This window comes from Saccopteryx bilineata, chromosome 1 (assembly GCF_036850765.1).
Source record: "Saccopteryx bilineata isolate mSacBil1 chromosome 1, mSacBil1_pri_phased_curated, whole genome shotgun sequence".
In the NCBI taxonomy this organism is placed as follows: Eukaryota; Metazoa; Chordata; class Mammalia; order Chiroptera; family Emballonuridae; genus Saccopteryx; species Saccopteryx bilineata.
In genome coordinates, this window is record NC_089490.1 from 400,536,297 (window position 1) to 400,563,998 (window position 27,702).

Consider the following 27,702-nt stretch of genomic DNA (forward strand, 5'->3'; position numbering starts at 1 on the left):
TGAGCAAAAGCCTACCAGCTTGAACCCAAGGTTGCTGGGTCCAACAAGGGGTTACTCTGTCTACTGAAGACCCACGGTCAAGGCACATATGAGAAAGCAATCAATGAACAACTAAAGTGTTGCAACGTGTAATGAAAAACTAATGATTGATGCTTCTCATCTCTCTCTGTTCCTGTCTGTCTGTCCCTGTCTATCCCTCTCTCTGAATCACTCTCTGTCTCTGTAAAAAAAGAATTGTCACTGACACTTAGAGATGAGCAACAGAGGCCCACAGGGCAATGGCTGGGTGCACAGCTGGTATCTCAGACTTGGACCTGAACTTCCATCTTTATTAAGCCTGAGTGTACCTGCCACTCCGAGGTGTCTCCTCTCCACCTCTGTGACCCTAATGACTCTCCCTGCCTTCATCCCTTTGCCAGTGGTTTTCAAAGTGTGTGCCAGGGCACACTGGTGCACCCTAGAAGATTTCCAGGTGCACCCTATGGTATTCCAGAGAAATATGTACCTGTTGGGGACCAAAAATCCAACAGGGTTTTTGGAGTTTAGATTTTTTTTTTTTTGTATTTTTCTGAAGCTGGAAAGGGGGAGAGACAGACAAACTCCCGCATGCGCCCGACCAGGATCCACCTGGCACGCCCACCAGGGGGCCATGCTCTGCCCACCAGGGGGCGATGCTCTGCCCCTCCGGGGCGTCGCTCTGTTGCGACCAGAGCCACTCTAGTGCCTGGGGCAGAGGCCAAGGAGCCATCCCCAGCGCCCGGGCCATCTTTGCTCCAGTGGAGCCTTGGCTGCAGGAGGAGAAGAGAGAGACAGAGAGGAAGGAGAGGGGGAGGGTTGGAGAAGCAGATGGGCGCTTCTCCTGTGTGCCCTGGCCGGGAATCAAACCCGGGACTTCTGCACGCCAGGCCGATGCTCTACCACTGAGCCAACCGGCCAGGGCTGGAGTTTAGATTTTTGGGGAACAGAGGTGTGGGGAATTGGCTATAAACTGACAGTTAGCCTGACCTGTGGTGGCGCAGTGGATAAAGCATCGACCTGGAAATGCTGAGGTCGCTGGTTCAAAACCCTGGGCTTGCCTGGTCAAGGCACATATGGGAGTTGATGCTTCCAGCTCCTCCCCCCTGTCTCTCTCTCCTCTCTCTCTCTCTCCTCTCTAAAATGAATAAATAAAATTAAAAAAAAAAAAAAGAAATATAAACTGACAGTTGGCCCAAACCCCTCACCTCACTTGCCTGATTAGGTTGCAAAAGGCTGTTAAGCTGTGGTGCTGGATTGTTTACACTACTCCCCATGTTCCCCAGAAAGACTGGAGGTAAGTTTCTTCTATCCTTTGTTTGGTGTAAAGTTAAGATGATATGTATGGTGGGGGTTTTGGATTGATGATTAAACATAAGGTATTGTCTCTTGAAGCCTTTTGGATTTCTATAAAAGAAGAATATGTGACAATATCTAAAAAAGCTTTGAATGTTTTACTATAATTTTCAACATCCTATTTATGTGAATTAGGATTTTCTACCCTCAACACAGAGAGGAATTCTTAAGAGTAAAAAGAGAGGAATTATTTGATGTATTGACAAGAAAATGAGAGTTTGCCTTTCAAATATCTGCCCAAACATTGAAGAAATCACTAGGACACATTAGGCTCATGTTTCTCATAAACACAAGAATGAAAAACTTAATACATTCACGCCAGGAGCTGCCGAATTTACTAAATCTTACTAAGAATGTATCTATATATATAAAAAGGTAACTTTTTTGTTGTTTTATTTCTTTCTTAACCCCCCCCTTTTTTTTTACAAATTCTAAAAAGCATAACTCAAAAATGTAACATAAAAATGTTTTTTAATGTCAGAATAAATTTAATTTTGTCGTATTTTGTTTAATGACCATAAAAGCACGCTTGGACTTTATATTTTTTTCTTTAATATTTGACTTTAATTATTATAACATATTTCTCAGAAATTTGTATATAGTGCACCTACAATTATTTGTAGGATTTTAAATGTGCCTGACTTCAAAACATTTGAGAACAACTGCCTTATGCAGTGGTTCACAAGGCCTTATCTTGGTTGGTGTCCTTCTCCTATGAAGTCATGAGCTCCTCCCAGGCAGTGAGCCCTGTGGCCCCTGGGTCCATTGTCCAGCCCTCACTGGGTGTGCCAAGACCAACTCAGCAATGGGTGTACTCAAAAGGAGGGCGCTGCAGGACTTAAGAAAAAACACACAGACACAACATAGAGAAAAGATGGGTACAGGGGACTCCCAGCCTCTAGGACTGACAGCCCAGGTCTCTGCAGCCTCATTGTATTTATTCGTTTCTTTTTTTAAAAATTATTTTTATTTATTTATTCATTTTAGAAAAGAGAGACAGAGAGAGAGAGAGAAGGAGGGAGGAGCAGGAAGCATCAACTCCCTTATGTGCCTTGACTGGGCAAGCCCAGGGTTTTGAACAGGCAACCTCAGCATTCCAGGTCGACGCTTGATCCGCTGCGCCACCACAGGTCAAGCTGTTCGTTTCTTTAATCATCAATCAAATTAGCAGAACCTGGGTCAAATTAATCTAGAATGGATTCAAGTGCAGAGAAGGATGTTAACCTTTCAGGTATGAAGGAAAATGGCTATAGGAATCAGCTGTTTCCTATAAACAATCTTATCAGTGTTTGCCAGGGCAGCATTCTGCCCCTGCAGGACTTGGCATTCCAAAGTCCACACCAAAGACTTGTTTCAGGGCAGTCTAATCTCTCACCATTCTCCTACAGGGTGCCTGCCAGGAGCTCTGTATTTGCAAGATGAGAGAGTGAATGGACATATGAGTGTGCTGAGTGAGTGAGGGAAGTTCATTCATTCATTCAACAAATGTTTACTGAGTGGCAACCATCAACTAGGCTCTATGCTAGGCACCAAGGACACAACGATTAAAAAAGACTAAACTCTCCTGGCCTCAGCCCTGGCCGGTTGGCTCAGCCATAGAGCATCAACCTGGTGTGTGGAAGTCCTTGGTTCAATTACAGGTCAGGGCACACAGAAGTGACCATCTGCTTCTTCCCCCTCCCCCTCTCTTCTCTTTTTGCAGCCATGGCTCAAATGGTTTGAGCAAGTTGGCCATGGGTGCTGAGGATGGCTTCATGGCCTCACCTCAGTTGCTAAAATAGCTCAGTTGCTGAGCAACAGAGCTGCAGCTCCAGATGGGCAGAGCATCGGTCCCAGACAGGGGTTGCGGGGTGGATTCAGGAGTCTGTCTCTCTGCCTCCCTGCCTCTTGCTTAATTTAAAAAAAAAAAAAAAATCTCATGGCCTCATGGAACTCACATTCAAGGGAGGAAAGTAGTGGATCAAAGAAGAAGGCCATCCAGCTCCACAACCCCAAACTCTCCTCCCCCAAATTTCCACAGCCCCCACCATCACAGAGACAGATTTCATGATACCCTCTTTGGTACCCAGACTGGAACTCCAGCTCTGCGGGCTGACACATGAGGCCTTAGTCATAGGTCACACACAGTCCAAGACTAGCTTGGGGCATATGACTGGGGTCTAGAACCACAGAGCAGGTGCCCCTCTCTATGGAATTTTTTTTTTTTTAAGTGAGAGAGAGGGAGGAAGAGACAGATAGACAGGGACAGACAGGAAGGGAGATGAGAAGCATCAATTATTCATTGCAGCACCTTAGTTGTTCATTGCTTTCTTTTTTTTTTTTTTTCTGAAGCTGGAAAGGGGGAGAGACAGTCAGACAGACTCCTGCATGCGCCCGACCGGGATCCACCCGGCACGCCCAACAGGGGGTGACGCTCTGCCCACCAGGGAGCAATGCTCTGCCCCTCCAGGGCGTCGCTCTGTTGCGACCAGAGCCACTCTAGCGCCTGGGGCAGAGGCCAAGGAGCCATCCCCAGCGCCCGGGCCATCTTTGCTCCAATGGAGCCTCAGCTGCGGGAGGGGAAGAGAGAGACAGAGAGGAAGGAGAAGGGGAGGGTTGGAGAAGCAGATGGGCGCTTCTCCTGTGTGCCCTGGCCGGCAATCGAACCCGGGACTTCTGCACGCCAGGCCGATGCTCTACCACTGAGCCAACCGGCCAGGGCCATTGATTGCTTTCTTATCTGTGCCTTGATCATGGGCTCCAGCTAAGCCAATGACCCCTTGCTCAAGCCAGCGACCTTGGGCTCAAGCCAGCAACCTTGGACTTCAAGTCAACAACCTTTAGGCTCAAGCCTGTGACCATGGGGTCCTGCCTATGAGCCTATGCTCAGGCTGGTGATCTTGGGGTTTCGAACCTGGGTCCACAGGGTCCCAGTCCTATGCTCTATCTACTGTGCCACCGCCTGGTTGGGCTATACTGATTTTTTTTTTTTTTTTTTTTTTTTTTTTTGTGGCAGAGAGAGAGAGAATCAGAGAGAGGGACAGACAAGACAGGACAGGAGAGAGATGAGAAACATCAATTCTTCGTTGCGGCTCCTTAGTTGTTCATTGATTGATTTCTCATATGTGCCTTGACCAGGGGGCTACAGCAGACCGAGTGACCCCTTGCTCAAGCCAGTAACCTTGGGCTCAAGCTGGTGAGCCTTGCTCAAACCAGATGAGCCTGTGCTCAAGCTGGCAACCTCGGGGTCTCGAACCTGGGTCCTCTGCATCCCAGTCCAACGCTCTATCTACTGCATCACCTCCTGGTCAAGCTGTACTGAATTTTAATAGAGGTTGCACAGCTCTTTTTTCACAATAGAAGAGTCCTTTGGCTTGCTGTCCGGGGTGTGAGTGGGGGTGGTATAGTAAAACAGAGCAGATTCCTAATGAATGAAGAAATGAGGTAGTGAGCACAAGAGTAAATGAATCCCAGAACCAGAGCCCTCCTCCCCTCTCCTCTGTCCTAGCCCATGGAACCCCTAGAAAGCCAGTTTTATTCTCCCCCATCTTCGATCTTGGGCACAGGTTCTCATTTTGGGGGCATGGTTCTCAGCCTGAAGGCTCATCAGGGAAAGTTCCAGCCTGAGAACCCCTCAGAACAAAGGCAGCAGCGACAGATGTTAACGCCTCAACCCAGCCCTTGACCTCAGAGGCTTTGGCCTGGCTCTGTCTGAGATGCCAGTCCTATCTTTCTGCCCCTTCAACTGCACCCAGGTTGTGACAGGAATGTGGAACCAAAGGAGGCCGGAACCGCCCCCTGCACTTTCCTGTTTAAAACCCCTGACCGACTGTTCAGTCATCAACACCCACCAAGCCTGCTCTGTGCTCAGCCGCACTGTGGGCCTCAGACTCCTTGTGCGGTTGGAAGGCAGATGCCAAGTGGGCGCAGCCTCAGCAGGGGCTTAAGGGGCTGCAGGTGACGCCAGAGGATAGAGAGCAAGGAAGGTTTCTTGGAGGTGACCCTTGAGCTAAGCTTTGCGGGATGAGCAAGAGTGAGTGCTTCCCAGGGAGCAGTGACCTCCCTTCATCCACACTCAGTGGTCAGGGTCCTGTGGCTCTCACAGCCTCCTGGGCTTACCTGTCACAGTACTGATGGCTTTCTGTCACTGCCCTCTTACGATGTCTCCTTAATGACAGATCCAGTTCTGTCACCCGTGAATTGCCCAGAACAGGGTGGGCAGAGAGTCTCCGTGGAATAAAGACAAAGGTGTGGTGGTGGAGGAGTGGGCAGGCAGAGGCTGTGCGAGACAAAAAAGCCCAAATGCCTCTTGCTTGAGGGGTCCGCCTCCCCCTGCCAGCCTGGTTTCCCCTTTGTGGTTTCTGTAGCTCCACCCTCTCATCCCCTCCAGCTTGGTCTGTTCAGCTTCCTGTCCCTGGCACTCTGGTCTGAGAGCAACATGGAACTAACTGTCCATCTTTCCTGCCTCCTGGCCCTGTTGGTGGCAGGTCTGGCCCAAGGCATCAAGGGCTCCCTCAGGAGCCAGGTAAGCACCTACAACCTGCTACCCACACCCTTCCCTCTGCATGCCCCATACCTGGGGCTCACCCCTTCAGAAAAAACTGCCTTTTCCCCATTTCTCAGAGAGAGCAACTGAGGCTGGAGAGGTCATTGATATGCCCAAGCTCACACAGGTAGACAGAACAGGCCGACCAGCTGAGCCCCTAGCCCAGTCCTGGATGGGAACCAAGGTGTGGTCCCAGCCATGATTCCTGACTTAACCCCCTCACTCACACCCTTGGTTCCTTCCAGGACCCCTGGACCCGGCCGCTGGAGCTTAAAGAGTTCTTCAGTTTGTTCCAGATCCAGTACAACCGGAGTTACTCGAGCCCAGAAGGTATCACGGGGCCTGTACATCTCAGGTCCAACCCCACTTCTCCCACTTAATCGATGAAATCAAGTCTCAGGGTGGGGAATGGGCTTGACTAAGGCCACACAGCGGGACAGCAGCAGGGCTTGAGGTGTACTCCGTTTCTTGAATGCACAGGTGAGAAAGGATCATTTTTTGCTATGAATCTGGAGGCCAGTGGCAGCTGTTGTGGGTCTGCTCAGTTCTCCAGAGCCACTTTCCTGTGACTCCTGGCAGCGGACAGAACATCATCTAGTCATGAATTCATTTGGCAAACACCAAAGGATACCAATTTTGTCCCCAAGTTGGGGACTCCCTCTCCACCCCAAGTTGCTAGCTCTGTTCCTGACTTCTCTCTGGGGCCTCATCATTTGTTTGTTTGTGTGTTGTTGTTTTTTTTGAGAAGAGGGGAGACAGACTCCCACATGTGCTCCAACCAGGATCCACCCATCAACCTCCATCTGAGGCCAATGCTCTGCCCATCTGGAGCCATGCTAGTAGAGGGGGAGGGGTGGAGAAGCAGATGGGTGCTTCTCTTGTGTGCCCTGACTGGGAATCGAACCCAGGACTTCCACACATCAGGTTGACACTATAGCACTGAGCCAACCAGCCAGCAGGCCCCATCTTCTGCTTTTTCTAATTTTTGAGAGGAGGAAAGGAGAAACATTGATTTGTTTTTCCACCCATTCGTGCATTCATCGGTTGATTCCCATATGTGCCTTCACCAGGATTGAACCCACACCCTTGGTGTACTGGGTTGACACTCTAATTAACCAACTAATGAACTGAGCTAACCGGCTAGGGTGGGTCCCATCTTCTTTAGGTGGAAAATCTTCGAGTGTCTTTCAGCCCATGTCATGGACCTGTATCCCCCCCACCCCCCTGCCACTTCCCAGCACCAGAACTGTGGTCAGAGGTGTGAAGGAGGTGACCTGGTAGCAGGAAGCCTGTCTCTGACCACCCCTTTCCCTTCTGAGTCATTCTGCTTTCAGACCCTTTATGTGGCTTCCCCCCAATGTGGGCAGGTGCCCCCCTTCCTGCCTCCTGGAAAAACCCACCCTAGGTGGGCCGGGCACCACTTCCTTCGCCCAGGTGTCTGCAGTGGGGCCTGCAGGGGCCACCATGCTCATCTGGGGGAATAGGGTGGGAGGACACCAGAAGGTAGCCACTTCCTGCCCCCAGGGGCTTGGGAGCCTGCCCAGAAGACCTTCTTTCGGTCTAGGGCAGTGGTAGTCAACCTGGTCCCTACCGCCCACTAGTGGGCATTCCAGCTTTCATGGTGGGCGGTAGCAGAGCAACCAAAGTATAAATAAAAAGATAGATTTAACTATAGTAAGTTTTTTTTAAAATAAATTTTATTATTTTTTTTAATTTTTAAAAGAATTTATTTTTATTTATTTATTTTAGAGAGGAGGGAGGGAGAGGAAGAGAGACAGAGAGAGAGAGAGAGAAAGGGGGGAGGAGCAGGAAGCATCAACTCCCATATATGCCTTGACCAGACAAGTGCAGGGTTTTGAACCGGCAACCTCAATGTTCCCAGGTCGAGGCTTTATCCACTGCGCCACCAGAAGTCAGGCTATTATTACTTTTTTGTATTTTTCTGAAGCTGGAAACGGGGAGGCAGTCAGACAGACTCCCGCATGCACCCAACCGGATCCACCTGGCACGCCCACCAGGGGGCGATGCTCCGCCCACCTGGGGCATCGCTCTGTTGCGACCAGAGCCACTCTAGCGCCTGAGGCAGAGGCCACGGAGCCATCCCCAGTGCCCAGGCCATCTTTGCTCCAATGGAGCCTTGGCTGCAGGAGGGGAAGAGAGAGACAGAGAGGAAGGAGAGGGGGAGGGGTGGAGAAGCAGATGGGCACTTCTCCTGTGTGCCCTGGCCGGGAGTTGAACCCGAGACTTCCGCACGCCAGGCCGACGCTCTACCACTGAACCAACCGGCCAGGGCTAACTATAGTAAGTTGTTTTATAAAGACTTACTCTGCCAAACTTAGCGAAAATCCGACATAAAGTACTTGGTAAGTAATTATCATTATATGCTTTAACTTGCTGTAACTGCTTTATAAACTTTATAAAGTAAAGTTACTTCCTTACTTTATAAATCACCATTACTGTGGAACCGGTGGGCAGTTAGAAAATTTTACTAACAGAGATACAAAAGTGGGCGGCAGGTATAAAAAGGTTGACTGCCCCTGGTCTAGAGCATGCCCACCGCCTGGAAATCTTTGCCCGCAATTTGGCCGGAGCTCAGCAGCTGCAGGAGGAAGACCTGGGCACAGCGGAGTTTGGGGTGACTCCATTCAGTGACCTCACAGGTATTGGGATGCATCCGGCCCCAAGTGGTGGGTAGGGGAAGTACAGCCTTGTCCAGGGACACTGGCAGAGGGACAGGGCAGACCTTTGGCACTCCTTTCCCAGAGAGGCCTGGGTGCTTGTCCCAAATCACTGAGAGCCGGGATAGGTACTGCAGAGGCATGTGTCCCAGCTCAGCTCAAGGTTGCGGTAGCAGGTGCAGGGGAATGCACCCCAGCTAGGAACTTGGTTTCTCCCTAAACCTCAGCATCCTCGCCTATGTGTTTCCCAGGGCATTAGGGGGACTCAAAGGGCCAAGGATGTGGATTGCTGGAGTAGGGGGGGCAGAATATGGGGAGGGGTCACTACTGTGACTTTGGTGGTCCTACCTGTCCCCCAGAGGAGGAGTTTGGCCAGCTGTTTGGACATCAGAGGGCAGCTGAAAGGGCTCCCAATGTAAACAGAAAAGTAGAGTCAGATGAAGAGTGGGAGTCAGTGCCCCCAACCTGTGACTGGCGGAAGGCAGCTGGTGTCATCTCACCTGTCAAGAACCAGGTATCTGCTCCCCCCAGCCTGCTCCTGGCCAGCCCCAGTGGTGGGCGGAGAGGAGGGGCAAGGCCCTGCCCTCTTCCCAGCCCTTTTCCTCTCCCCACTAGAAAACCTGCTTGTGCTGCTGGGCCATGGCGGCGGCAGGAAACATCGAAGCCCAGTGGGGCATTAAATATAGGAAGTCTGTGGAAGTCTCTGTGCAGGGTACGGCCGGGAGAGGGGGCATGTGTGCCAGTGGGGGTCTGGAGGATGGGGTCTGGGGCTTGGTCACCCACATTTTCCTTTCTTGCACCAGAGCTACTTGACTGTGGCCGCTGTGGGGATGGCTGCAGGGGCGGCTTTGTCTGGGACGCGTACATAACTGTCCTCAACAACAGTGAGTGCTGGCCTTTCTGACGGGTTTTCTGGGGTGAGGGGATGTCCCAGAGCTGAGTCTCCCTCCTGGCCCTGCTTACCTCTAGGTGGCCTGGCCAGCGAAAAGGACTACCCATTCCAGGGGGATGTCAGAACCCACAGGTGCCAGGCCAAGAAGCACCAAAAGGTGGCCTGGATCCAGGATTTCATCATGCTGTCGGGCAATGAGCAGGGTATGGGCAGGGTGGAGACCCAGAGGGACGTGGGCAGGGGTAACAATAGGGACAGACAGACCAGGATACAGGCAGGCTGCTCGGGCTATAGACAGAGATGGAGTGGGGGTGGGAGGGACAGAGACAAATAGGAACTGAGAGCAGGGGAAACAGGGCAGGCAAAGCCTAATGGCACCTTTGTCCCCAGGAATTGCCCGGTACCTGGCCACTGAAGGCCCCATCACCGTGACCATTAACAAGAAGTTACTGCAGGTGGGATAGGGTGCAGAATGAGGGGAAGGACATAAGAGGGGATGTGGCTACAGACTCAGCCCCTCTGCCTCTGCTCCTGCAGCACTACCAGAAGGGTGTGATCAAGGCCACACCAACAACCTGTGACCCTCACCAAGTGGACCATGTTGTCCTGCTGGTGGGGTTTGGTAAGACCAGGTCAGCGGAGAGGAGGCAGGAAGAGGCAGTCTCATCCCAGTCTCCTTTTCGTCACTCCACCCCATACTGGATCCTGAAAAACTCCTGGGGGGCCAACTGGGGTGAGAAGGTGAGTGTGATCTATTGGGGGGAGACAGGATAAGACAGACCTCTCCCAACCTTCTGGCCCTGATGTCCTCTGACTTCCTAGGGTTATTTCCGACTGCACCGTGGGAGCAATGCCTGTGGCTTCACCAAGTACCCACTTACTGCCCGAGTGGCCACAGCTAAGAAGCAGAACCTTGTCTCCTGCCCACCTTAAGCTCACCCCTCAGCTCTCTTCCATGCCAGCTGCCCCCCATGCTGGCCACACCCCAAAATCTGCATCTGTCCTCCCAATCTTCTTGCTATGGTTTGAATAAACCAAGTCAAGACCTTGCATTCCAAGTGGATTCAGCTGGGGGGAAACAGACAGGGAGAGCCTAGCCACCATTCCCAGACACATCCTAGTTCCTGTAGAGCCAATGCACATAGATCCTAATCCACCAAAGCCCTTAAATACATATGTGTGCACACCTCCCACACATGGATCCCTATGTGTATCCACACACAGGCTCCTCCAAAGTCATGGCAACTTTATTGTCACTGAGGGTGGTGTGGTAGGCAGGAGCTTCAGTCATGATAGAGGCGCAGGAGGCAGCCACGGAGGGTGCCCATGTAGCGGTCCCAGAGCGCCTGGTGCCTGCAATGATAACAGTGACAGTAACGGCTGAGGTTTACTGCAACCCGCCATGTCATGAGACTGCTCTGTGTTCTATATACCTTCATGCTTTAATCCTCACAATATTCTTATGACTCTTACCCTTATTGTCCCCAGTTTCTATACAAAGAAACCGAGACATGGAGAGATTAAGGAACCTGCCCAAGGTCATGTCACAGCTCGTAAGATGGAGAGCTGGGACTCTGGTCCACCGAGACTTCCACCCCAGGGCGGCAGAACAGGGAACCCTCAGTCTGCAGCAGGGCCAGGCCCTGGCAAGAGGCTGGCTGGGGCGAGGCCACGCTAAACAGGAGGCCTGGGGTCTCTCACCGGAAGCCATCTAGGGAGTGGACAGATGCCGAATACTGATTCAAGAAGAGCCGCACGTCATTCAATGGCCAGTGGTCAGAGCGGCAGGGTTCCACGAACTGTGGGCCCAAGGGAACAGCTAGCACCGGGACAGCTCAGAGATAGGCTGGGCTGGGGATAAGCGGGCAGTGCACAGGGCAGCTCACCTTCTCCACAAGGTCCACAAACAGGTCTCTGACGTCCTTATTGTGGGTCAGCTTGGCGGCCACATTCACGAGACCCCGGGACAGGTTCTGTGGGGCAGGGAGCCCGGGAATTCTGCCTTCTGTCCCAGAGGCTGGGGAAGGGGCAGGCCCCTTCCCAAATCTATCCACCTCCCTCAATCAAATAATTCCTGAATGTTTAGAAGCTGGCTCCCCCCATCACAAGTGGGCAAAGGGAGCATCAGTGCCGCCTGCTGGTCAATCTAGGGCATGAGCAGAGTTGCCAGGTGGGACAGTGCCCTGGAGGCTGAAGATGCCTGAGACACAGGTTGGCTTGGGCCACAGACCTTGAAGTTGGCTTCCATCTCAGAGAAGACACCGAGCTTCCCCCGGAGGGCAGTGCACACCAGGCTGAAGGAAGACAGGGTCAAGCCTAGAGCTGCCTGGGCTCCCATTTCAGGCCCCGCCCCAGGGATCCCCCCGCCCCAGATTCACCTCTTATGCAGGTCTAGAAGGTCCTTGTCAGCCACCAGCACCTTGAGCTCCTTCAAGTCCTGGAGAAACTCCTTGTCTAAGTCCACGTCCATGTCATCCACCTGGGAGTCTGAGTGAGGCCCATGAAAGGAGTTGGGGGGGAGTGACAAAATGCCCTCCCAAGCCTTTCGCACCCACATCGCACGCACCCCCCTAAGACAGAAGAGAAGCTAGAGTGTCAGAGGTGGAATGCCTTGCCCCAGGCCATGGAGAAGTAATGGGCCCTTTGTCTGCAGACAAGGTGTGTGTAGGTAGACAAGACTATGAGCAGAGGTGGCCAGGGAGGGGCCCTAAAGAAGAATGTATGCGTGGGACTGGGAACCCGCAGGAGAAACTGCAGGTGAGGTAGCAGGCCCGGAGAGAGTGGGGAGGTGTCCAGGCACCTGGGTCAGTGGGGGCCTCACCGACCGCTCCAAGGGTCCAGTTCTGGATCATGAGCTCAGCACAGAAGGCAAAGTCGCCAAAGCTCAGATACTGCAGTTTTTTCTTCCCTGTCTCAAAGCGGTTGTTGGCAAAAAAGACGATGGCTGCATAGTCCCTATGGGGAGGAGAAGGTGGACCTGTCAGGGCCAGAAATTCCTTCTTAGCAAGCAGTCCCATCTACAACACTGGCTGGAGATCTCAGTTCCAGTTTCTCTTTGCCCTAACTCAGTGTGCAGTGTGTTTCAAGTCACCTCTCTCTGGGCCTCCTGACCTGTGCAGAGGCTTCAACCCAGGTCTCCTAAGAGAGATAGTAGGAGACCACAAGGTTAATGGTTACCATTTACTGAGCACTTCCCAAGCCTGGGGGGCTGTGCCGCTGGGCACTTTATATGTGGCACCCCACAACAGCCCAGATGTTAAATGGCTGGGCTGGAATTTGAGTCCAGGCCAGTCTGATCCACATTGTACACCCGGAGTGAGATAGGCATTCCCCCAACACAGCCACGAGGTCAGTGGGTTGGGGCGGGGAAGGTGGACAAACCTCAGGGGCTAGGGAAGGAGAGTACAGAATGGAGGAGATGGGTGGCTCCTCGCTTGGGCCCTTACCTGGCCAACCGATCAGAGAGCAGGAAGTGTTGCTGGATGTTGTCAACCAGGGAGCCTCGCATTTCTTCCACCACCTTGAAGACTCGTTTAAAGTTGTCAAACTGAAGGGCAGTTAGGGGAGGGGGAACTGGTCAGAGGCTCCTCACCCAAGAAACTATTTATTGAACACTATCCCTCACGTATCTACCAGTTAAAGTTATCAGTTCAACAAATGTCTACCAGTTTCTGCCATCTTGTCTCAGATAAACAGTTATTCACCCATCTTTGAATTCACTCCTACTTTAGCACTGTGCTCTCTAGTTCTTCACGAACTTGTGCTGGAACTGACCCTCATGGCTAAGACCAGAAAGTAAAAAATGAATAAATGCTACGCTATACCCAGGGAACTCCCAGAAGACACAGAGAAATGACACTAAAGGTCCACAAGAGGGGTTACTTGCCCTTGGCACCACCAGAACGGATTGTGCAGAAGGTGCTATCCTCCTTGCCTTGGAGTTCAAGGAGTAAATATGGCCAAGAAGAGTACTGACCAGGTAAAAGCAGCATGAGCAAAAGAAAGCCAGATGCTGAGGAAATGTAAGCCCAGAAAGACTGGCAAGGACCAGATCACAGGACAGTATGAAGGGCAAGGCCGAAGAATGTGGCTACTATCCAGAAGAGAGTGGAAGCCAGTGAAAACTTATTGACAGGAGAAAGCTATGGTCAGATCTGAGCTTCTGAAAGGTCACTCTGGTCAAAAAGTAGGAGATGGTTTGAAAGGGCAAAAACAGGGAAGAGGAAACTAGGTCTGAAGCCACTACCACAATCAGAGGTGGGGGAGGTGATGGCCAAAGAGATGGAGTGGACTAGAGATGAAATACTGCATTGATGAGGAGGGTGCTGCAGTGCCCACCTGTCTTCGGCAGCTCTTAAGGGTAATGCCTGTTTTGGTGCTGATGTCATCCAGGTCTTTCTTGGTGCCCTTGGACAACTTCTTGCCCAGGACTTCTCGTACAAAGGCCTCGTCAAAGGCATAGTACCTGTGTAGAGGTAGAAGATACTATTGACTTTCCATAAAGCAGGGGAAAGGGAGCCTGGCAGGGCCTGGGTTTGGCCCCTTGTGCTCTCAACGTTCTCACGGCCCAAGTAAGTCCCTTCTTGGGCCTCAGTTTCAGCCTCCAAAATGGGTATATGGTCAGAGCGGTTGGCATCCCCACCTCTCGATGAGCAGCGCCTGTCGGGAGGGCGGGATCTGAAAGATGAGCTGGTGCAGCAGCTTGGGCGGTGCGTGTAGCAGGCGCTCGAGCATGTGGAAAGTTCGATAGTGGTCCATGGTATCACTCTGCAGCACCGCTGCCGTGGCGCCTGTCTGCTCCAGGATTCCCGAGTGCACTCTCAGGGCAACCGCGTCACTCACTGGGGAGTCGGCGCTAGCATCAGGCCCTGACCCGCCGACCTCAAAGCCCTTCCTGGTATTCCAGCCCGAACCTCCATACATCCGACTTATTCCCTCTATCCGCTCGCCAATAACATGCCCAAGTCCAGGCCCCGCCCATTCACCCAACCAAAACAAGCGCTCGGCCGGACGGGCACCCCCAGGCGGTCCCCCACAAACCCGAATAACCATCCAGCCAGAGGCGATACACATCCTCGTCGATGAGGGTCGTGTTCCCTACGAAGATATCCAACTCACTGGTCATGGCGACGCCCGGACCCGGGAGCAGCCGCTGCACCCCAGCAGGAGCTAAACCTCCCGGGCCGGGCGCGCCACGACCGACCCACTTCCGGGAGCGCCGAGATGCCGCTCCCCGCACCCGGAGCCACTAAAGGACCACTTCCGGGACAGAGAGGGTGGGGCGGGAGCTGCAAGGGGAGAGGTGGAGTCGGTGAAGGACCCCCTCCTCTCAGCGGGAGGGAGAATCCCAGACTCCTTCGTTGCCACTCCAACCCCTACTCCTTGAGGCCCAGTCCCCTTGCTTTGTAATCCTTCCCCGTTACTTCCTTCTTTTATTTTCCCCACTTTCTCCGAGTCTCCCTACTTTGACCTGTATCCTAAATTTAGGAGTTTCACAGGGCTCAGTCCTAAATCTTTTTTGTGCAATAAAGGTGTGCAGCTGAATTTCAAAGGCCTCTGTTGAGAGCCCTGCTGTCCATCCTGCGGATGAGCATTTCTCCTGGGGAGGGCACTTGCTCCCGTGGTTTTAACACCCTTCCTCCAAAACACACACACACACACACACACGCACGCACGCACGCACGCGCGCGCAACCCTTGCCTCCCAATCTTGTTTCTTTCCCGAGTTCCTATCTCAGTGACAACCACAACATTCACCCAGTTCTCATATCAGAATCCTGGGGTTTCTTTCAGACGCCTCTCTCTCCACATTCGGTTCTGCTGATTTGCCTCCTGAGTATTTTTAGTATGTCTTCCGTCCTCTCCACCTTTGCTGACATTGTCCCAGCATAGCTCTCCTTGCCCATTGATATAGTGTTCTTACTAATATCCCTGTCCACCCCCGCCCCCCTGCCCATGGTCCATCCCACAGAGAACAGTCTGAACATTTTTTTTCTTCAGAGAGAGATCAACTCGTTGCTTCACTTAGTTGTGTACTCATTGCTTCTCTACGTACCCTGACTGGGATGGAACCCGCGACCTTCACGCACCAGGCGGATGCTTTATCCACTGAACTACCCAGCTAGAGCCTGAATAATCATTTTTTAAAATACAGACTTCAAAATGTTACCCTCCTGATTATAACTCTCACTGGCCTGTGAAATGCTCTAGCCTAGTCTTTTTTTATTTATTTTTTATTTTTTTATCTTATTTATTTTTTTACAGGGACAGAGAGAGAGTCAGAGAGAGGGATAGATAGGGACAGACAGGAACGGAGAGAGATGAGAAGCATCAATCATCAGTTTTTCGTTGTGACACCTTAGTTGTTCATTGATTGCTTTCTCATATGTGCCTTGACCGTGGGCCTTCAGCAGACCAAGTAACCCCTTGCTTGAGCCAGCGACCTTGGGTCCAAGCTGGCGAGCTTTTTGCTCAAGCCAGATGAGCCCGCGCTCAAACTGGCAACCTCAGGGTCTCGAACCTGGGTCCTCTGCATCCCAGTCTGATGCTCTATCTACTGCGCCACCGCCTGGTCAGGTTCTAGCCTAGTATTTTTTTAAAATTTTTTAAAAATTCATTTTAGAGAGGAGAGGGAGAGACAGAGAGACATAGAGAGAGAAAGAGAGAGAGAGAGAGGAGAGACAGAGAGAGAGAGAGAAGGGGGGAGGAGCTGGAAGCATCAACTCCCATATGTGCCTCGACCAAGCAAGCCCAGGGTTTTGAACCTGCGACCTCAGCATTTCCAGGTCGTTGCTTTATCCACTGCACCACCACAGGTCAAGCTAGCCTAGTATTGAAAACCCTTAAGAATCTGGCTTTCACCTGACCAGGTGGTGGCGCAGTGGATAGAGTGTCAGACTGGGACGCTGAGAACCCAGATTCAAAACTCAGAGCTCGCCCTGGCCGGTTGGCTCAGTGGTAGAGCGTCAGCCTGGCGTGCAGAAGTCCCGGGTTCGATTCCCAGCCAGGGCACACAGGAGAAGCGCCCATCTGCTTCTCCACTCCTCCCCCTCTCCTTCCTCTCTCTCTCTTCCCCTCCCGCAGCCAAGGCTCCATTGGAGCAAAAGATGGCCCGGGTGCTGGGGATGGCTCCTTGGCCTCTGCCCCAGGCGCTAGAGTGGCTCTGGTCACGACAGAGCAACGCTCCGGATGGGCAGAGCATCGCCCCCTGGTGGGCGTGCCGGGTGGATCCCGGTCGGGCGCACGTGGGAGTCTGTCTGACTGCCTCCCCGTTTCCAGCTTCGGAAAAATACAAAAAAACAAAACAAAACAAAAACAAAAACTCAGAGCTCGCCAGTTTGAGCGCCGGCTCATCTGGTTTGAGCAAGGCTCACCAGCTTAAACCAAAGGTCGCTGGTTTGAGCAAGGGGTCACTCGGTCTGCTGTAGCCCCCTGGTCAAGGCACGTATGAGAAAGCAATCACTGAGAAACTAAGATGCAGCAACAAAGAATTGATGCTTCCCATCTCTCTCCCTTCCAGTCTCTGTTTCTCTGTCTCTCTCTGTCACACACACACACACACAATAAAAAGAATCTGGCTTCCAACTACCGTTGTTTCCTCCCTTCCTCCCTCTCTTTCCACTTTCTCCAAGTATCTGCCTTTCAAGTAATTAAGCTACTTACTCTGTTCCTATAGCCGCATGGCTCTCTCAGGCCCCCCAGCATCTTTCACCACGCTATTTCATCTCCCTGAACTAGATCTCTCATTACTTGACAAAGCCCTATGCAGTTTACCGTCTCTTTTGGGAAACCTTTTTCGGGGGGGGGGTCCCCTCAGACCGTGTTCCTCCTCCATTTAATTCTTTTTTTTTTTTTTTTTTTTTTTTTTTTTAGAGACAGAATCAGAGAAAGGGATAGACAGGGACAGACAGACAGGTAACGGAGAGATGAGAAGCATCAATCATTGGTTTTTTGTTGCGCATTGCGACCCCTTAGTTGTTCATTGATTGCTTTCCCATATGTGCCCTGACCAACGGCCTTCAGCAGACTGAGCAACCCCTTGCTCGAGCCAGTGACCCTGAGTCCAAGCTGGTGAGCTTTTTTGCTCAAACCAGATGAACCTGCAGTCAAGCTGGTAACTTCGGGGTCTCGAACCTGGGTCCTCTGCATCCAGTCCAAAGCTCTATCCACTGCGCTACCGCCTGGCCAGGCCCTCCATTTAATTCTTAACATCGCTAGTTTCCCCGGCCAGATTAAGACTTCTTTGAGGGCAGGATAACAATCTTGATCAGGTTTATTTTTGCTTGGGTCTTACACACAATAAAGGTTTATTTAACAAACTAATCTCTTCTATGTCCCCTTCACCCCTACCCTCCTCACCCCTGGACAGGAAAACGCCCCGTGAGACGCAGGGTAGACTGATGGTGAGCCAGGACGTTTGGAGAATCTAGGAGTGATGCTCAGTGAGCCGAGACTTTTCTCTCGAGTTCGGGCTAAGCTAGGAAGGATGGAAAGGCGATCGGTCTGGGTTCTGTCCAGGAGGAGGGGCGGGAGAGTTCCGAGGCAGATCCCTGAGTTTTGGTTCTCAGGAGCCGAGAGGCCTAGGCTCGAACATGAAGAGGTTTGGAATTGAGAGGTACGAAGCGCCTAGTTTCAAGTCGACGGGCACGAGTACTGACACCCAGTGTCCGGGACAGTCAGGGATTCCATGGCTGGGACTAGGCACGGAATGGGCGCGCTCTGTGCTCAGGCCCGCCCCTTTCCCGGGAGGCTTCCCCGGATTGGCTGTTCTTCCTCACGTCATGCGGCCCCGCCCCGGCGCGCGCCCTGCCGCGTGCCCACCCCCGTGCGGCTGCTGCAGCCTACGCTAGCCGGCCACAGCCTGCTGCCTGCGGAGCGAGATCTTGAATCCAGTCCACGCGGGGCTCGACGTGGGGCACCTGGACCGCGGCGGCGGGCAGGCGATGCTCCAGAGACCTGAGCAGCCATGGAGGCCGAGGCAGGCGGCCTGGAGGAGCTGACGGACGAGGAGATGGCGGCGCTGGGCAAGGAGGAGCTGGTGCGGCGCCTGCGGCGGGAGGAGGCGGCGCGCCTGGCGGCTCTGGTGCAGCGCGGCCGCCTAATGCAGGAGGTGAACCGACAGCTGCAGGGTCACCTAGGTGAGATCCGTGAGCTAAAGCAGCTCAACCGGCGCCTACAGGCCGAGAACCGCGAGCTGCGCGACCTCTGCTGCTTCCTGGACTCGGAGCGCCAGCGCGGGCGGCGAGCCGCGCGCCAGTGGCAGCTCTTCGGGACCCAAGCGTCCCGGGCTGTGCGCGAGGACCTGGGTGGTTGTTGGCAGAAGCTAGCCGAGCTGGAGGGCCGCCAGGAAGAGCTGCTGCGGGAAAACCTAGCACTTAAGGAGCTCTGCCTGGCGCTGGGCGAGGAGTGGGGCCCCCGCAGCGGCCCTGGTGGCGCGGGGGGCTCAGGCACCGGGCCGACACCAGAGCTCGCTTTGCCCCCCTGCGGGCCCCGCGACCTGGGCGATGGAAGCTCCAGCACAGGCAGCGTGGGCAGTCCCGATCAGTTGCCCCTGGCCTGCTCCCCAGATGACTGAGGGCGCAGCTTCGTTTGCACGGACGCCCGCCCGATGGCTCCCTACGCGCCCGGATTGAGGTGGACCTGGAGACTTGGAAGCCGCTCCGCTGCACACGAAGGACTGCTGGCATGGACTTAGAAACCCTGGCATTGAGGAGGCCCCTCGCTCTCGCTGGCGGGGCAACAGGGGGACTGGAGGCTGGAGCGGAGGGAGTTGCAGGGTGGGGGCTAATAAACTGGGACGGAAGCTGATCCCAAGGGCAGCGTCTGTTTGGGACTCGCCGGGGTTAGGAAAAGGGCAGGGACGTCAAGACGGGGTATCATATCCATCCGGAGGGGCCGCAGAACTAGGATTTCTGAACCCCCTTCCCCCAGTTACCTCAAACCTGAAGTGGGATGTGGGACCGTAGTAAACCGCAGGCTACAATTTATTCCCTCCGCCCCCACCGTCAGGCCCCGGGACTGGCCGTGATCCGGGCCCTGATGTGGCTCCAGCTCCCTTCCCAGCTCTTTCCTGTCCAAGACAATGGGCAGGAAGCAGGTGTTGGGGGCATAGAACCCACTGAGTCGCCTCCTCTCACCCTGGAAGGGGCATAACAGCGCCCTCCTGTGGTACACGCAGGAGCACGGTGGGCCCTCACCAGGAGGATGATGATAATCCTCTTGGCTTTCATCCCAATAGCACTCTTCCTCTCCTTCCTGGAGATGAAGAAGAGCAGATGTAGCTTCATTTGTCAGATAAGACAGGGGAGGTCCAGAAATATCAAATAATTTGTCCAAGGTCATGCAGTGAGTCCGTGGAGCTGAGACCTGAGCCTATGGCTTCTGGATACAAATGTTCTCCCTTTAACCTCTGAATCCAGTGAAACCAGATTGGAACTTCAAGCCTTTTATTCCATTCTGGCAAGTTTGTATAAAAAATACTCTCTTTAGGAAAATAAATAGCAGCTGCTTTTGTGGTGGAGGCTTAGATTCCCTGGAGATAAAGTCTTCTCAGAGCCGGGAGCTGCAGCTCAGCTCATCACAGAAGTCTGGCACCCTTTTGAGCTGTGCCATTTCTGGAGGGGCTGGCAGAAAGCTCTGGTTCAACCACATGGTGCTGCTGTCAGTGGGGCTGGGTGAATTAGTGTTCTAAGCTGATATCACCTTCTGTCAAGGGGTAGGATTGGGTAGGTCAAAGGAAAAGGGTGATGAAGACTTAGGGGAGGTTTTGGAGTGTGTTTTACAGAGTCCTTTGGGCTGCCAGGAGTTCTCTTGCACAAATGGGGAACATTTTGTCTGATTTAATGCAAATTGTGCTAGAGAGGCCAGCTCCAGAGAAACTGGGCAGCTTTGGTGGCCCCAAGTTGGCTCTACCAGGAAGCAAAATAGGCTCAGTCTCATCTGGAGGGATGGAGAAGAACCTGGTGGGATTGGGCATGGGATATAGCCCAGGCCAGCTGGACCAATAGACAGGAACGTATTGGCTAAGGTGGAACCCATGGGGGGAAGGGCAAAGAGCCTCATAAGGCCAGGAGGGTGGGGGAGCCCAGAGGGTCAGAGGACGGGTCTCCACTGCTACTGCTGCTCCTGCGATGGGCTGAGGCACAGGGCTCAGGGGTACTGGGGTAGGTGAAGACCAGACTGGGTGTGAAAGGAGTCAGAGAGGGTGTGGTCATGAGTGTGGGAGTATGCAATGCTTCGGGTTCAAGCACAGGCCCAGGGGAAAGGGAGATACAAGGCACAGGGCCGGAAGAGGCTGGTGGGCTGCTGGTACTGCCTGTGCCTCCAGTATCACTCTCCTTGGCTTCTTCCGGGATTTTGCAGATGGGTCGGTGGGCTTCGAGCACGAGCTCCAGCCTCTCCTTCTGCTTCTGCAGCTCCTCAATCTCCCGCTGCAGCCCTGATTTCTCCTCCTCCAGTTTGTCGGTCTCCTGCAGGAAGAAGGTCAGGAGAGGAGTCAAGATCAGGGCCAAATACAGCGTCGCCTTCCGCGGTGGTGGTGATTGGAAAGTTGGGGGTAGGGTGAGTGGGGCGTCTCTAGCAAGTCTGGACTACAATTCCCATGAACCCTTGGGAAAAAATGTGCACAACTCCAATCACAGCCAGGAGCGTTTTAGGAGATGGTCGACGGAAGCTTCAGTTCTCCGCTATGCTCCCAGTACATTTGCCTCGTCCTCTCCATAGAAAAACTGCCCCTCCAGCGCCCGCTGGGGCCCTACAAGCTCACGGGAGCCGAGGCCCATAAGAGGTTGGGTGGGCCGGGGCCTGGGCACCCTCTGCACGGGCAGGTGCTCACCGCCTGCAGGAAGTCGGTCAGTTCCTTCCTCCGGTTTCTGCACTTGGCCGCAGCTAGCTTGTTCCTCTCGCGTCTCACTCGACGGCGCTCCTCCTCCTCTGGGCTGATCTGGGGGATAGAGGGAGCAGTGAGGTGGATCCTGGGCACCTGGCTGCCGGGCACTCGCCTGGTGATGTTGCCCGGTGGTACATCGCCACTGGTGGAGTGCATGGCTGGGCAGGGGCACCCTCTTCCTGCACTTTAAGAACCATGGCTTCTCGACCGGTTCCCCACTTTAGTAAATTTGCACCCAGATTTTCTTCTTGCACCCAGCTTTTGCCTCCTACAATTCCGCTCTCGCAATGCCTTACCTTGCCTCTCCACAAACCTTAACGTCTTTATCTCCCAAGACTCAACTAAGATGCCTCCGCCTACAGGAACCCTTCACTCATTCCTTGACCAGAAGGGACCCTTTCTCCTTGAGACAGCCACTTTTTTTCCCCGTAGGACCCCTATGTTTTCAATCTCTTGATAACTAAGTCTCCTTTTCACCAGGGGCTGTAAACAGTAGGAGGGGCTAAGGAGTGCCGCTAAGCAGTTATTTGTTGGGACTCTACTGTCTGCCAGCTAAGTGCTTTTCTTAGTTTCTTAACACAACTTTCCATGTAAGGAACTGAAGCCCAGGGAAGATGAATAACTAGTTTATGGCCCTAGAGCAGAAATTAAAATCCACTCACTCTTTTCAACATTGAATGAGAGGCCAGCTGATGGAGAGCAACTACCCCAAGAGGACCCCAATCACAGTTCACAGCCACAGGGTAAGAGTACCCGGGATCAAAGCACCCTCAGGACAGGACTGAAGGAAGAAGATCCAGAAGCCTGCCTCTGAGCCTCACACCACAGTCCTATTCCAGGTGGTCACAGAGGCCAGCCATTCTGCTTCTGGGAAAGCCTCCCCTGGCTGAAACATCTTTCTCAGGATTCCAACCTTCCTCCCCATTCTTTACTCTGCTGTCAGAGCAATATGTTTAATGTGCAAACCTTGCCCACTCTGGTCTCCTATACTAAAATGCTCCGGGAGAGGAAAGAAGTGCCACTCCCTGAAAGACTATCTCTTACTTATTTTGGTAAGGACTTTATTAGCAGTGTGTGGGTAGGAACCCTGTCTGGGAAGGCAAAAGTTCCCAGCTCACTCTTCTTCAAGTCTTCTTTTTTTTTACAGAGACAGAGAGAGAGTCAGAGAGAGGGATAGATAGGGACAGACAGGAACAGAGAGAGATGAGAAGCATCAATCATTAGTTTTTCGTTGGGACACCTTAGTTGTTCATTGATTGCTTTCTCATATGTGTCTTGACCGTGGGGCTACAGCAGACCGAGTGACCCCTTGCTCAAGCCAGCGACCTTGGGCCCAAGCTGGTGAGCCTTGCCCAAACCAGATGAGCCCATGCTCAAGCTGGCGACCTCGGGGTCTCGAACCTGGGTCCTCCGCATCCCAGTCCGACGCTCTATCCACTGCGTCACTGCTTGGTCAGGCTCTTCAAGTCTTCTCTTAGCTCGAGGTGAGACAGTGTAGCCTGATGGTTAGGATCTAACTTTAGATTTGGACTGACCTGTCCCATTACTCACTACTTGCGTGATCTTAGGCAAATGACTTTGCCTCTCTGTGCCTTCATTTCCTTGGCTATAATATGGGGAAAACCAGAGTACATTCCCCAGAGGGTTTTTGTGAGGTTTTAAATGAGACTGGGAAACTGAGACACAGAGAGTAAGTAGCTAAAGGGAAACTTTTCCTTTCTGTTCTCTCCCAGCCACATAGACATAGACGGCATAAGCCCACCCTCTCCATACATATCAGCAGGTGGATAACCCTCTGTTGTCAATGCACTTTCCACGTGTACCTTACGTGTTCTCACCTCCACCTCCATTTTTGCTCCTACTATCCCCTCTACCTGTAATATACTTTTCTTCAACTCTATCTAAGCAAATCTTACCTATCTTCTAGGCTAATATGTCCTCCACCTCTAGGAAGTGTTCCCTGATTCAGAAGTGACCTTTTTGCCCTCTCAGTCTCCCTAGAGGCTCCTCTCACTTTCCACCTTGGCCAATAGTCACTAGTGATGCTACCTTCTCCCCCCTTCTAAGCCTGTGTTCTTCTTTTGACCAAGAGCTATTCTCTGCACCTCAGCTCCCCTGGGGGCATCAGAACCAGTGCAAAGCCTCTCTACTCCTTACCTGTTCACAGGGCCGGCGACGCACCCCTGGAGGTGGCCCCAGGGCCCGGATAACTCCTGGCCGGGGCTGTGGGTGACTGTACTGGGGATAGACCAGAGGCCTGGGATAGCTGCTGGGTCCCAGGAAGTGAGGCTGAACCATCCACTGCAGCTCCTGGCTGCCACTCACAGCATTGATGCTTGGTATGAGGTGGAACTTCTGAAGGATAAGAAATGGAATGTCAGGGGTAAGATCTGTGTGAATTGAGTGGCTTGCAGTAGAAAAAAGTCATACTACTGTCCACCCTCAAAACAGGTGCTGAGAGACCAGAGAGAATACAGGTTGGCAGTTAGAGAGACTGAATAAAAAAATCTCTGCCCCTGCCTGACCTCTGGGGGCACAGTGGATAAAGTGTTGGCCTGGAATGCTGAGATTACTGGTTCAAAACCCTGGGCTTGCCTGGTCAAGGCACATATGGCAGTTGATACTTTCTGCTCCTCCCCCTTCTCTCTCTCTCTCCTCTTTCTAAAATGAATAAATAAAATCTTTAAAAAAAAATCCCTACCCCTGAGCTGTGTGACTTTAGGCAGATCACATAACCTCTCTATACCTCCATTTCCCCATCAGAGTCAATACTTACAAAGTGTGAATTCCAGGCACTGTCCCAACCGCTTTACAAATACTGACTCATATAATTTGCACAACAGTATCTTCATTTTCAGACAGGAAAACAGTTGTCCTTAGACATACAGCCAGTAAGTGTGAAGTGGGGTGTGGGTCAGGCAGCAAGGCTCTTTCCCACTCCTGCACCCTGCCTGAGTCCCATTTACACAAAGAGGTTAATTATAGATCTGAACTCCGAGGGTGGCTGTGAGAATCAGATGAGAGAATGAGTGTGACAGAACCTGGGAAGTGCTGCAGAGGGCAAGGGCCACTGCTCTGGGCTCAGGGTGTCCTAGTTCTAATCTTAGTTCGGCCACTTAATGGCGTGAATCTGAGCAAGTTATTTAACTTCAATGTGCCTCACTTTCCTCATTTTTAATATTATCACAGGTGAGGATTACGGCATTTTATTGATGCTAAGAAATACCCTTCAGCCTGACCTCTAGTGGTGTAGTAGATAAAGCGTCAACCTGGAACACTGAGGTTGCCCATTTGAAACCCTGGGCTTGCCTGGTCAAGGCACATATGGGAAGTTGATGCTTCATGCCCCCCTTCTCTTTCTCTCTCTAAAAATGGATAAATAGGCCCTGGCCAGTTGGCTCAGTGGTAGAGCATCGGCCTGGCGTGTGGAAGTCCAGGGTTCGATTCCCGGCCAGGGCACACAGGAGAAGCGCCCATCTGCTTCTTTACCCTTCCCCCTCTACTTCCTCTCTATCTCTCTCTTCCCCTCCCGCAGCCAAGGCTCCATTGAAGCAAAGTTGGCCCAGGCGCTGAGGATAGTTCCGTGGTCTCTGCCTCAGCTGCTAGAATGGCTTCAGCCACAATGGAGCAACACCCCAGATGGGCAGAGCATCACCCCCTAGTGGGCTTGCGGAGTGGATCCCAATCAGGTGCATGCGGGAGTCTGTCTGACTGCCTCCCTGCTTCTAACTTTGGAAAAATACAAAAAATAAAAATAAAAATGGATAAATAAAATCTTTTTAAAAAAGAAGTACCGCTGACCTGTGGTGGCGCAGTGGATAAAGCGTCGACCTGGAAATGCTGAGGTCGCCGGTTCGAAACCCTGGGCTTGCCTGGTCAAGGCACATATGGGAGTTGATGCTTCCAGCTCCTCCCCCCCTTCTCTCTCTCTGTCTCTCCCTCTCCTCTCTAAAAAATAAATAAATAAATTTATAAAAAAAAGAAGTACCTTTCAGTAGCTCTGAAATCAGTTTAGTTGGCAATTTAAAAAAATTAGTGGCACAAAATAATGGTGGGTTCTAAAATCAGTGGGGTTGCCTGACCTGTGGTGGCACACTAGCTAGAGCATGGGCCTGGAATGCTGGGGGCCCTGTTGCTGTTCTGAAACCCTGGACTTGTCCAGTCAAGGTACATACAAGAAGCAACTACCAGCTTATGCTTCCCGCTCATCCCTCCCTTTCTCTCTCTCTCCCCTCTCTCTAAAATCAATAAATAACATCTTTAAAAAACATCAGTGGGGTCTTAGATTCTGTGAAACGCGGTACATGCTGTGAGAACCGCGCAGCAGAGGTCTGGCGGTACTGTATGCGCTCCGGGTATTACCTGCCACTATTCTCTTCCAGCTAGAAGTGTGAGGAATGGGCTGAGTTGGGGGGTTCGGTGTTCAGGGAGAACTGGGTTGGGCTCTGGGTGTGTGCGCCCAGTCCTCCCGGAAGAGCCGGCTCAAGTCCAGGCAAGTCCGTACAGCGGTGTCCCTGGCCCAGCGTTGGGGGGCCCAGTGGCCCAGTGACCCCAGTTCCGGGCTTGAGGCACCACGGGCGGCATCTCCCGCTCCCGAGGTTGTCCTGGCCAGGAAGGGAGGGGCGCCCTGGGTGAGTCAGCCGCCGTGACTCGCCGCCGTGACTCGGCGGAACGGACGCTGCTCCTTCCCTCCCCTAGCGACACGTGCTCGTGGCCCCTCGACAGGAAATGGGCACCTGCAACCTCCCGGGTCCCCCCAGCCGCCAGCGGGCGCCGTTTGGTGCCGAGAGTTGGGGGTGTGGGAGCTGCCCAGTGCATGACCCCGCGCACGTTCTGGCACCTCCCGGTCTCGACTGGCCCCAATATGTAAAGGAATGGGTCAAGAACAAGTCTCCAGGAGCCACCAAATTCCACTGCGCCGAGAAGAGGATAGGGACTTGGTGACGGGGTGGAGAGGGACAGACAAACGGATAGACACACAGATGATCACAGTGCCGAGGACTCCGTCCTGTCGGGGCGAGCCTGCCGACGGATCCCGCCTCCCTCCTGTGTGGGGACGTCGCGGTCTCGGTCCGGAATCCGGATCCAATCCTGGGAACTGAGTCCCAGATGAATCAGACCCTGTTATTCTGTCAGGGCTCGGATAACGCAGGTGCCCTGGCCCCCTTCTTACGCAGATGGGACAAAGAAATGAGCGGCTGACAAGAGGGAATCAAGGAGGTAAGGCCAGGAGGAAAGAAAGACGGAGGGACATACAGACAGCAGACAGCGACGGTAGGGGGTGAGCGAGAGCCGGGAAGGTCGCAGACCTCTGCTACGCCCCCACCCCGCGCGTTTCCCCGGCGGGTGGGGAAGGTGTCCCCACCTCGGACGGCAGAGAAGGGGCAGGACCGGTGGCCACAGACCCAGTCCCCACTCGTGCGGGAATGGACCGCAGCGTCCCAGGCGCTGTCCGAGGACCCCAGGCGTCGGCTCCCTCTCCCTCTCACCTGCGAGCCTGTCGCGGGGGGCTGCGCTGGGCCGCCGTACGCACCGCCGGCCCCGGAGCTCGGTCCGGGTTCCCCGAAGTCTCGGAACATGCCCTGGGCTGGCTGCTCTGTGGGGTCCGCGTCGGAGGCTTGGGTTCTGAGTCACCGGCTCCTCGCGTAGTCTTTTCTTTTAATGAATGAAGTCCTCAACTAGGGGCGGGTCACCTCGGGGCTCCGCCTCAAGAGACACGACACTGTTCAACACCTCCTACAGCCCCGCAGCCGTCTTTTCTCAGGGAAACGGGAGAACGGGGCGTCCCCGCACCGACGGCGGGCCCGCCCCCTCTGACGTAGCTGCCCAAACACGGTGCGGCTTCCTCGCCGCGCCCAGGTGGAGCCGAGGATTCCCCCGCGGATTGACGCACCTGCGAGCAGCCAGGAGCCCCGCCCAACCCAGCCAGCCAGCGCCGACAGCGAGCCGGTGCGCCGCTCCCGGGCCTGCACCCCCAGCCCTCTCACCATCTGGTCAGGCCTCAGTTTCTGTATTTGTGAAAAGAGACGAAATGCGTAGCTACCCCACTGCGCGTGGGAGTTGGAATAAAGAATTTGAAAGGGTTTGGAAACTGTAAAGTGTATTATAAATGTGATTGATGTCGTTGTTATTATTATTCACTGGGTGTTTATTTCATGCCGAGAACCATACTACCACCATCCAAGGCTTCACGTTGTGGCGTGGAGCCCTTCCCTTGGCATTGTTTCAAGGTTCAAGTTTAATAATAACGAACCAGGTTTACAAAAACGGTTTATTATAAATGCTTACGGACCCTGGCCGGTTGGCTCAGCGGTAGAGCGTCGGCTGGGCGTGTGGAAGTCCCGGGTTCG

The 27,702-nt window shown here is 53.2% G+C and overlaps 4 protein-coding genes across 7 annotated transcripts; 2 read left to right on the forward strand and 2 right to left on the reverse strand.

The window, feature by feature from the left end:
- The first annotated feature begins 5,747 nt into the window (after positions 1-5,747).
- CTSW (cathepsin W) lies at positions 5,748-10,533 on the forward strand. 3 transcript variants are annotated; one of them, XM_066252084.1, is made up of 10 exons: positions 5,748-5,875; positions 6,142-6,226; positions 8,443-8,556; positions 8,934-9,088; positions 9,190-9,286; positions 9,378-9,458; positions 9,544-9,669; positions 9,857-9,921; positions 10,004-10,207; positions 10,289-10,533. In XM_066252084.1, the coding sequence occupies exons 1-10, from the start codon at positions 5,789-5,791 to the stop codon at positions 10,397-10,399; spliced, it is 1,125 nt and encodes a 374-aa protein (XP_066108181.1). In that variant the 5' UTR covers positions 5,748-5,788; the 3' UTR covers positions 10,400-10,533. The 3 variants fall into 3 exon arrangements, with proteins under 3 accessions (XP_066108181.1, XP_066108179.1, XP_066108180.1); XM_066252082.1 differs by having other exon boundaries at positions 8,934-9,458; XM_066252083.1 differs by lacking the exon at positions 8,443-8,556 and having other exon boundaries at positions 8,934-9,458.
- Positions 10,534-10,697: 164 nt separating this feature from the next.
- Positions 10,698-14,699, reverse strand: FIBP (FGF1 intracellular binding protein). Of its 2 annotated transcripts, none has more exons than XM_066252086.1 (10): positions 14,507-14,699; positions 14,109-14,307; positions 13,805-13,931; positions 12,913-13,013; positions 12,288-12,421; positions 11,845-11,953; positions 11,697-11,760; positions 11,353-11,439; positions 11,168-11,265; positions 10,698-10,819 (listed from the first exon to the last, which is right to left on the reverse strand). In XM_066252086.1, exons 1-10 carry the CDS (start codon positions 14,589-14,591, stop codon positions 10,750-10,752), a joined length of 1,074 nt encoding a protein of 357 aa, XP_066108183.1. In that variant the 5' UTR covers positions 14,592-14,699; the 3' UTR covers positions 10,698-10,749. The 2 variants fall into 2 exon arrangements, with proteins under 2 accessions (XP_066108183.1, XP_066108182.1); XM_066252085.1 differs by having other exon boundaries at positions 12,267-12,421.
- A 3,545-nt stretch (positions 14,700-18,244) lies between these two features.
- Positions 18,245-19,272, forward strand: CCDC85B (coiled-coil domain containing 85B). The gene has a single exon (XM_066252089.1). The coding sequence runs from the start codon at positions 18,431-18,433 to the stop codon at positions 19,037-19,039; it is 609 nt and encodes a 202-aa protein (XP_066108186.1). The 5' UTR covers positions 18,245-18,430; the 3' UTR covers positions 19,040-19,272.
- FOSL1 (FOS like 1, AP-1 transcription factor subunit) lies at positions 18,952-27,376 on the reverse strand. Its single transcript, XM_066252088.1, has 4 exons — positions 26,842-27,376; positions 23,510-23,707; positions 21,299-21,406; positions 18,952-20,933 (listed from the first exon to the last, which is right to left on the reverse strand). The coding sequence occupies exons 1-4, from the start codon at positions 26,929-26,931 to the stop codon at positions 20,523-20,525; spliced, it is 807 nt and encodes a 268-aa protein (XP_066108185.1). The 5' UTR covers positions 26,932-27,376; the 3' UTR covers positions 18,952-20,522.
- Positions 27,377-27,702: the final 326 nt, after the last annotated feature.

Excerpts from the sequence above, each read along its gene's own strand:
- CTSW (XM_066252082.1), top strand. The coding sequence starts at position 5,789 with ATGGAACTAACTGTCCATCTTTCCTGCCTCCTGGCCCTGTTGGTGGCA. Across the intron at positions 5,876-6,141 it reads AGGGCTCCCTCAGGAGCCAG|GACCCCTGGACCCGGCCGCT; the intron begins GTAAGCACCTAC and ends GGTTCCTTCCAG. Across the intron at positions 9,670-9,856 it reads GCTGTCGGGCAATGAGCAGG|GAATTGCCCGGTACCTGGCC; the intron begins GTATGGGCAGGG and ends CTTTGTCCCCAG.
- FIBP (XM_066252085.1), bottom strand. The coding sequence starts at position 14,591 with ATGACCAGTGAGTTGGATATCTTCGTAGGGAACACGACCCTCATCGAC. Across the intron at positions 13,932-14,108 it reads CAGGCGCTGCTCATCGAGAG|GTACTATGCCTTTGACGAGG; the intron begins GTGGGGATGCCA and ends ACCTCTACACAG. Across the intron at positions 11,954-12,266 it reads TGAGGCCCCCACTGACCCAG|ACTCCCAGGTGGATGACATG; the intron begins GTGCCTGGACAC and ends GGCCTCACTCAG.
- CCDC85B (XM_066252089.1), top strand. The coding sequence starts at position 18,431 with ATGGAGGCCGAGGCAGGCGGCCTGGAGGAGCTGACGGACGAGGAGATG.
- FOSL1 (XM_066252088.1), bottom strand. The coding sequence starts at position 26,931 with ATGTTCCGAGACTTCGGGGAACCCGGACCGAGCTCCGGGGCCGGCGGT. Across the intron at positions 21,407-23,509 it reads GTCGCCGGCCCTGTGAACAG|ATCAGCCCAGAGGAGGAGGA; the intron begins GTAAGGAGTAGA and ends TCTATCCCCCAG. Across the intron at positions 20,934-21,298 it reads TGACCGACTTCCTGCAGGCG|GAGACCGACAAACTGGAGGA; the intron begins GTGAGCACCTGC and ends TTCTTCCTGCAG.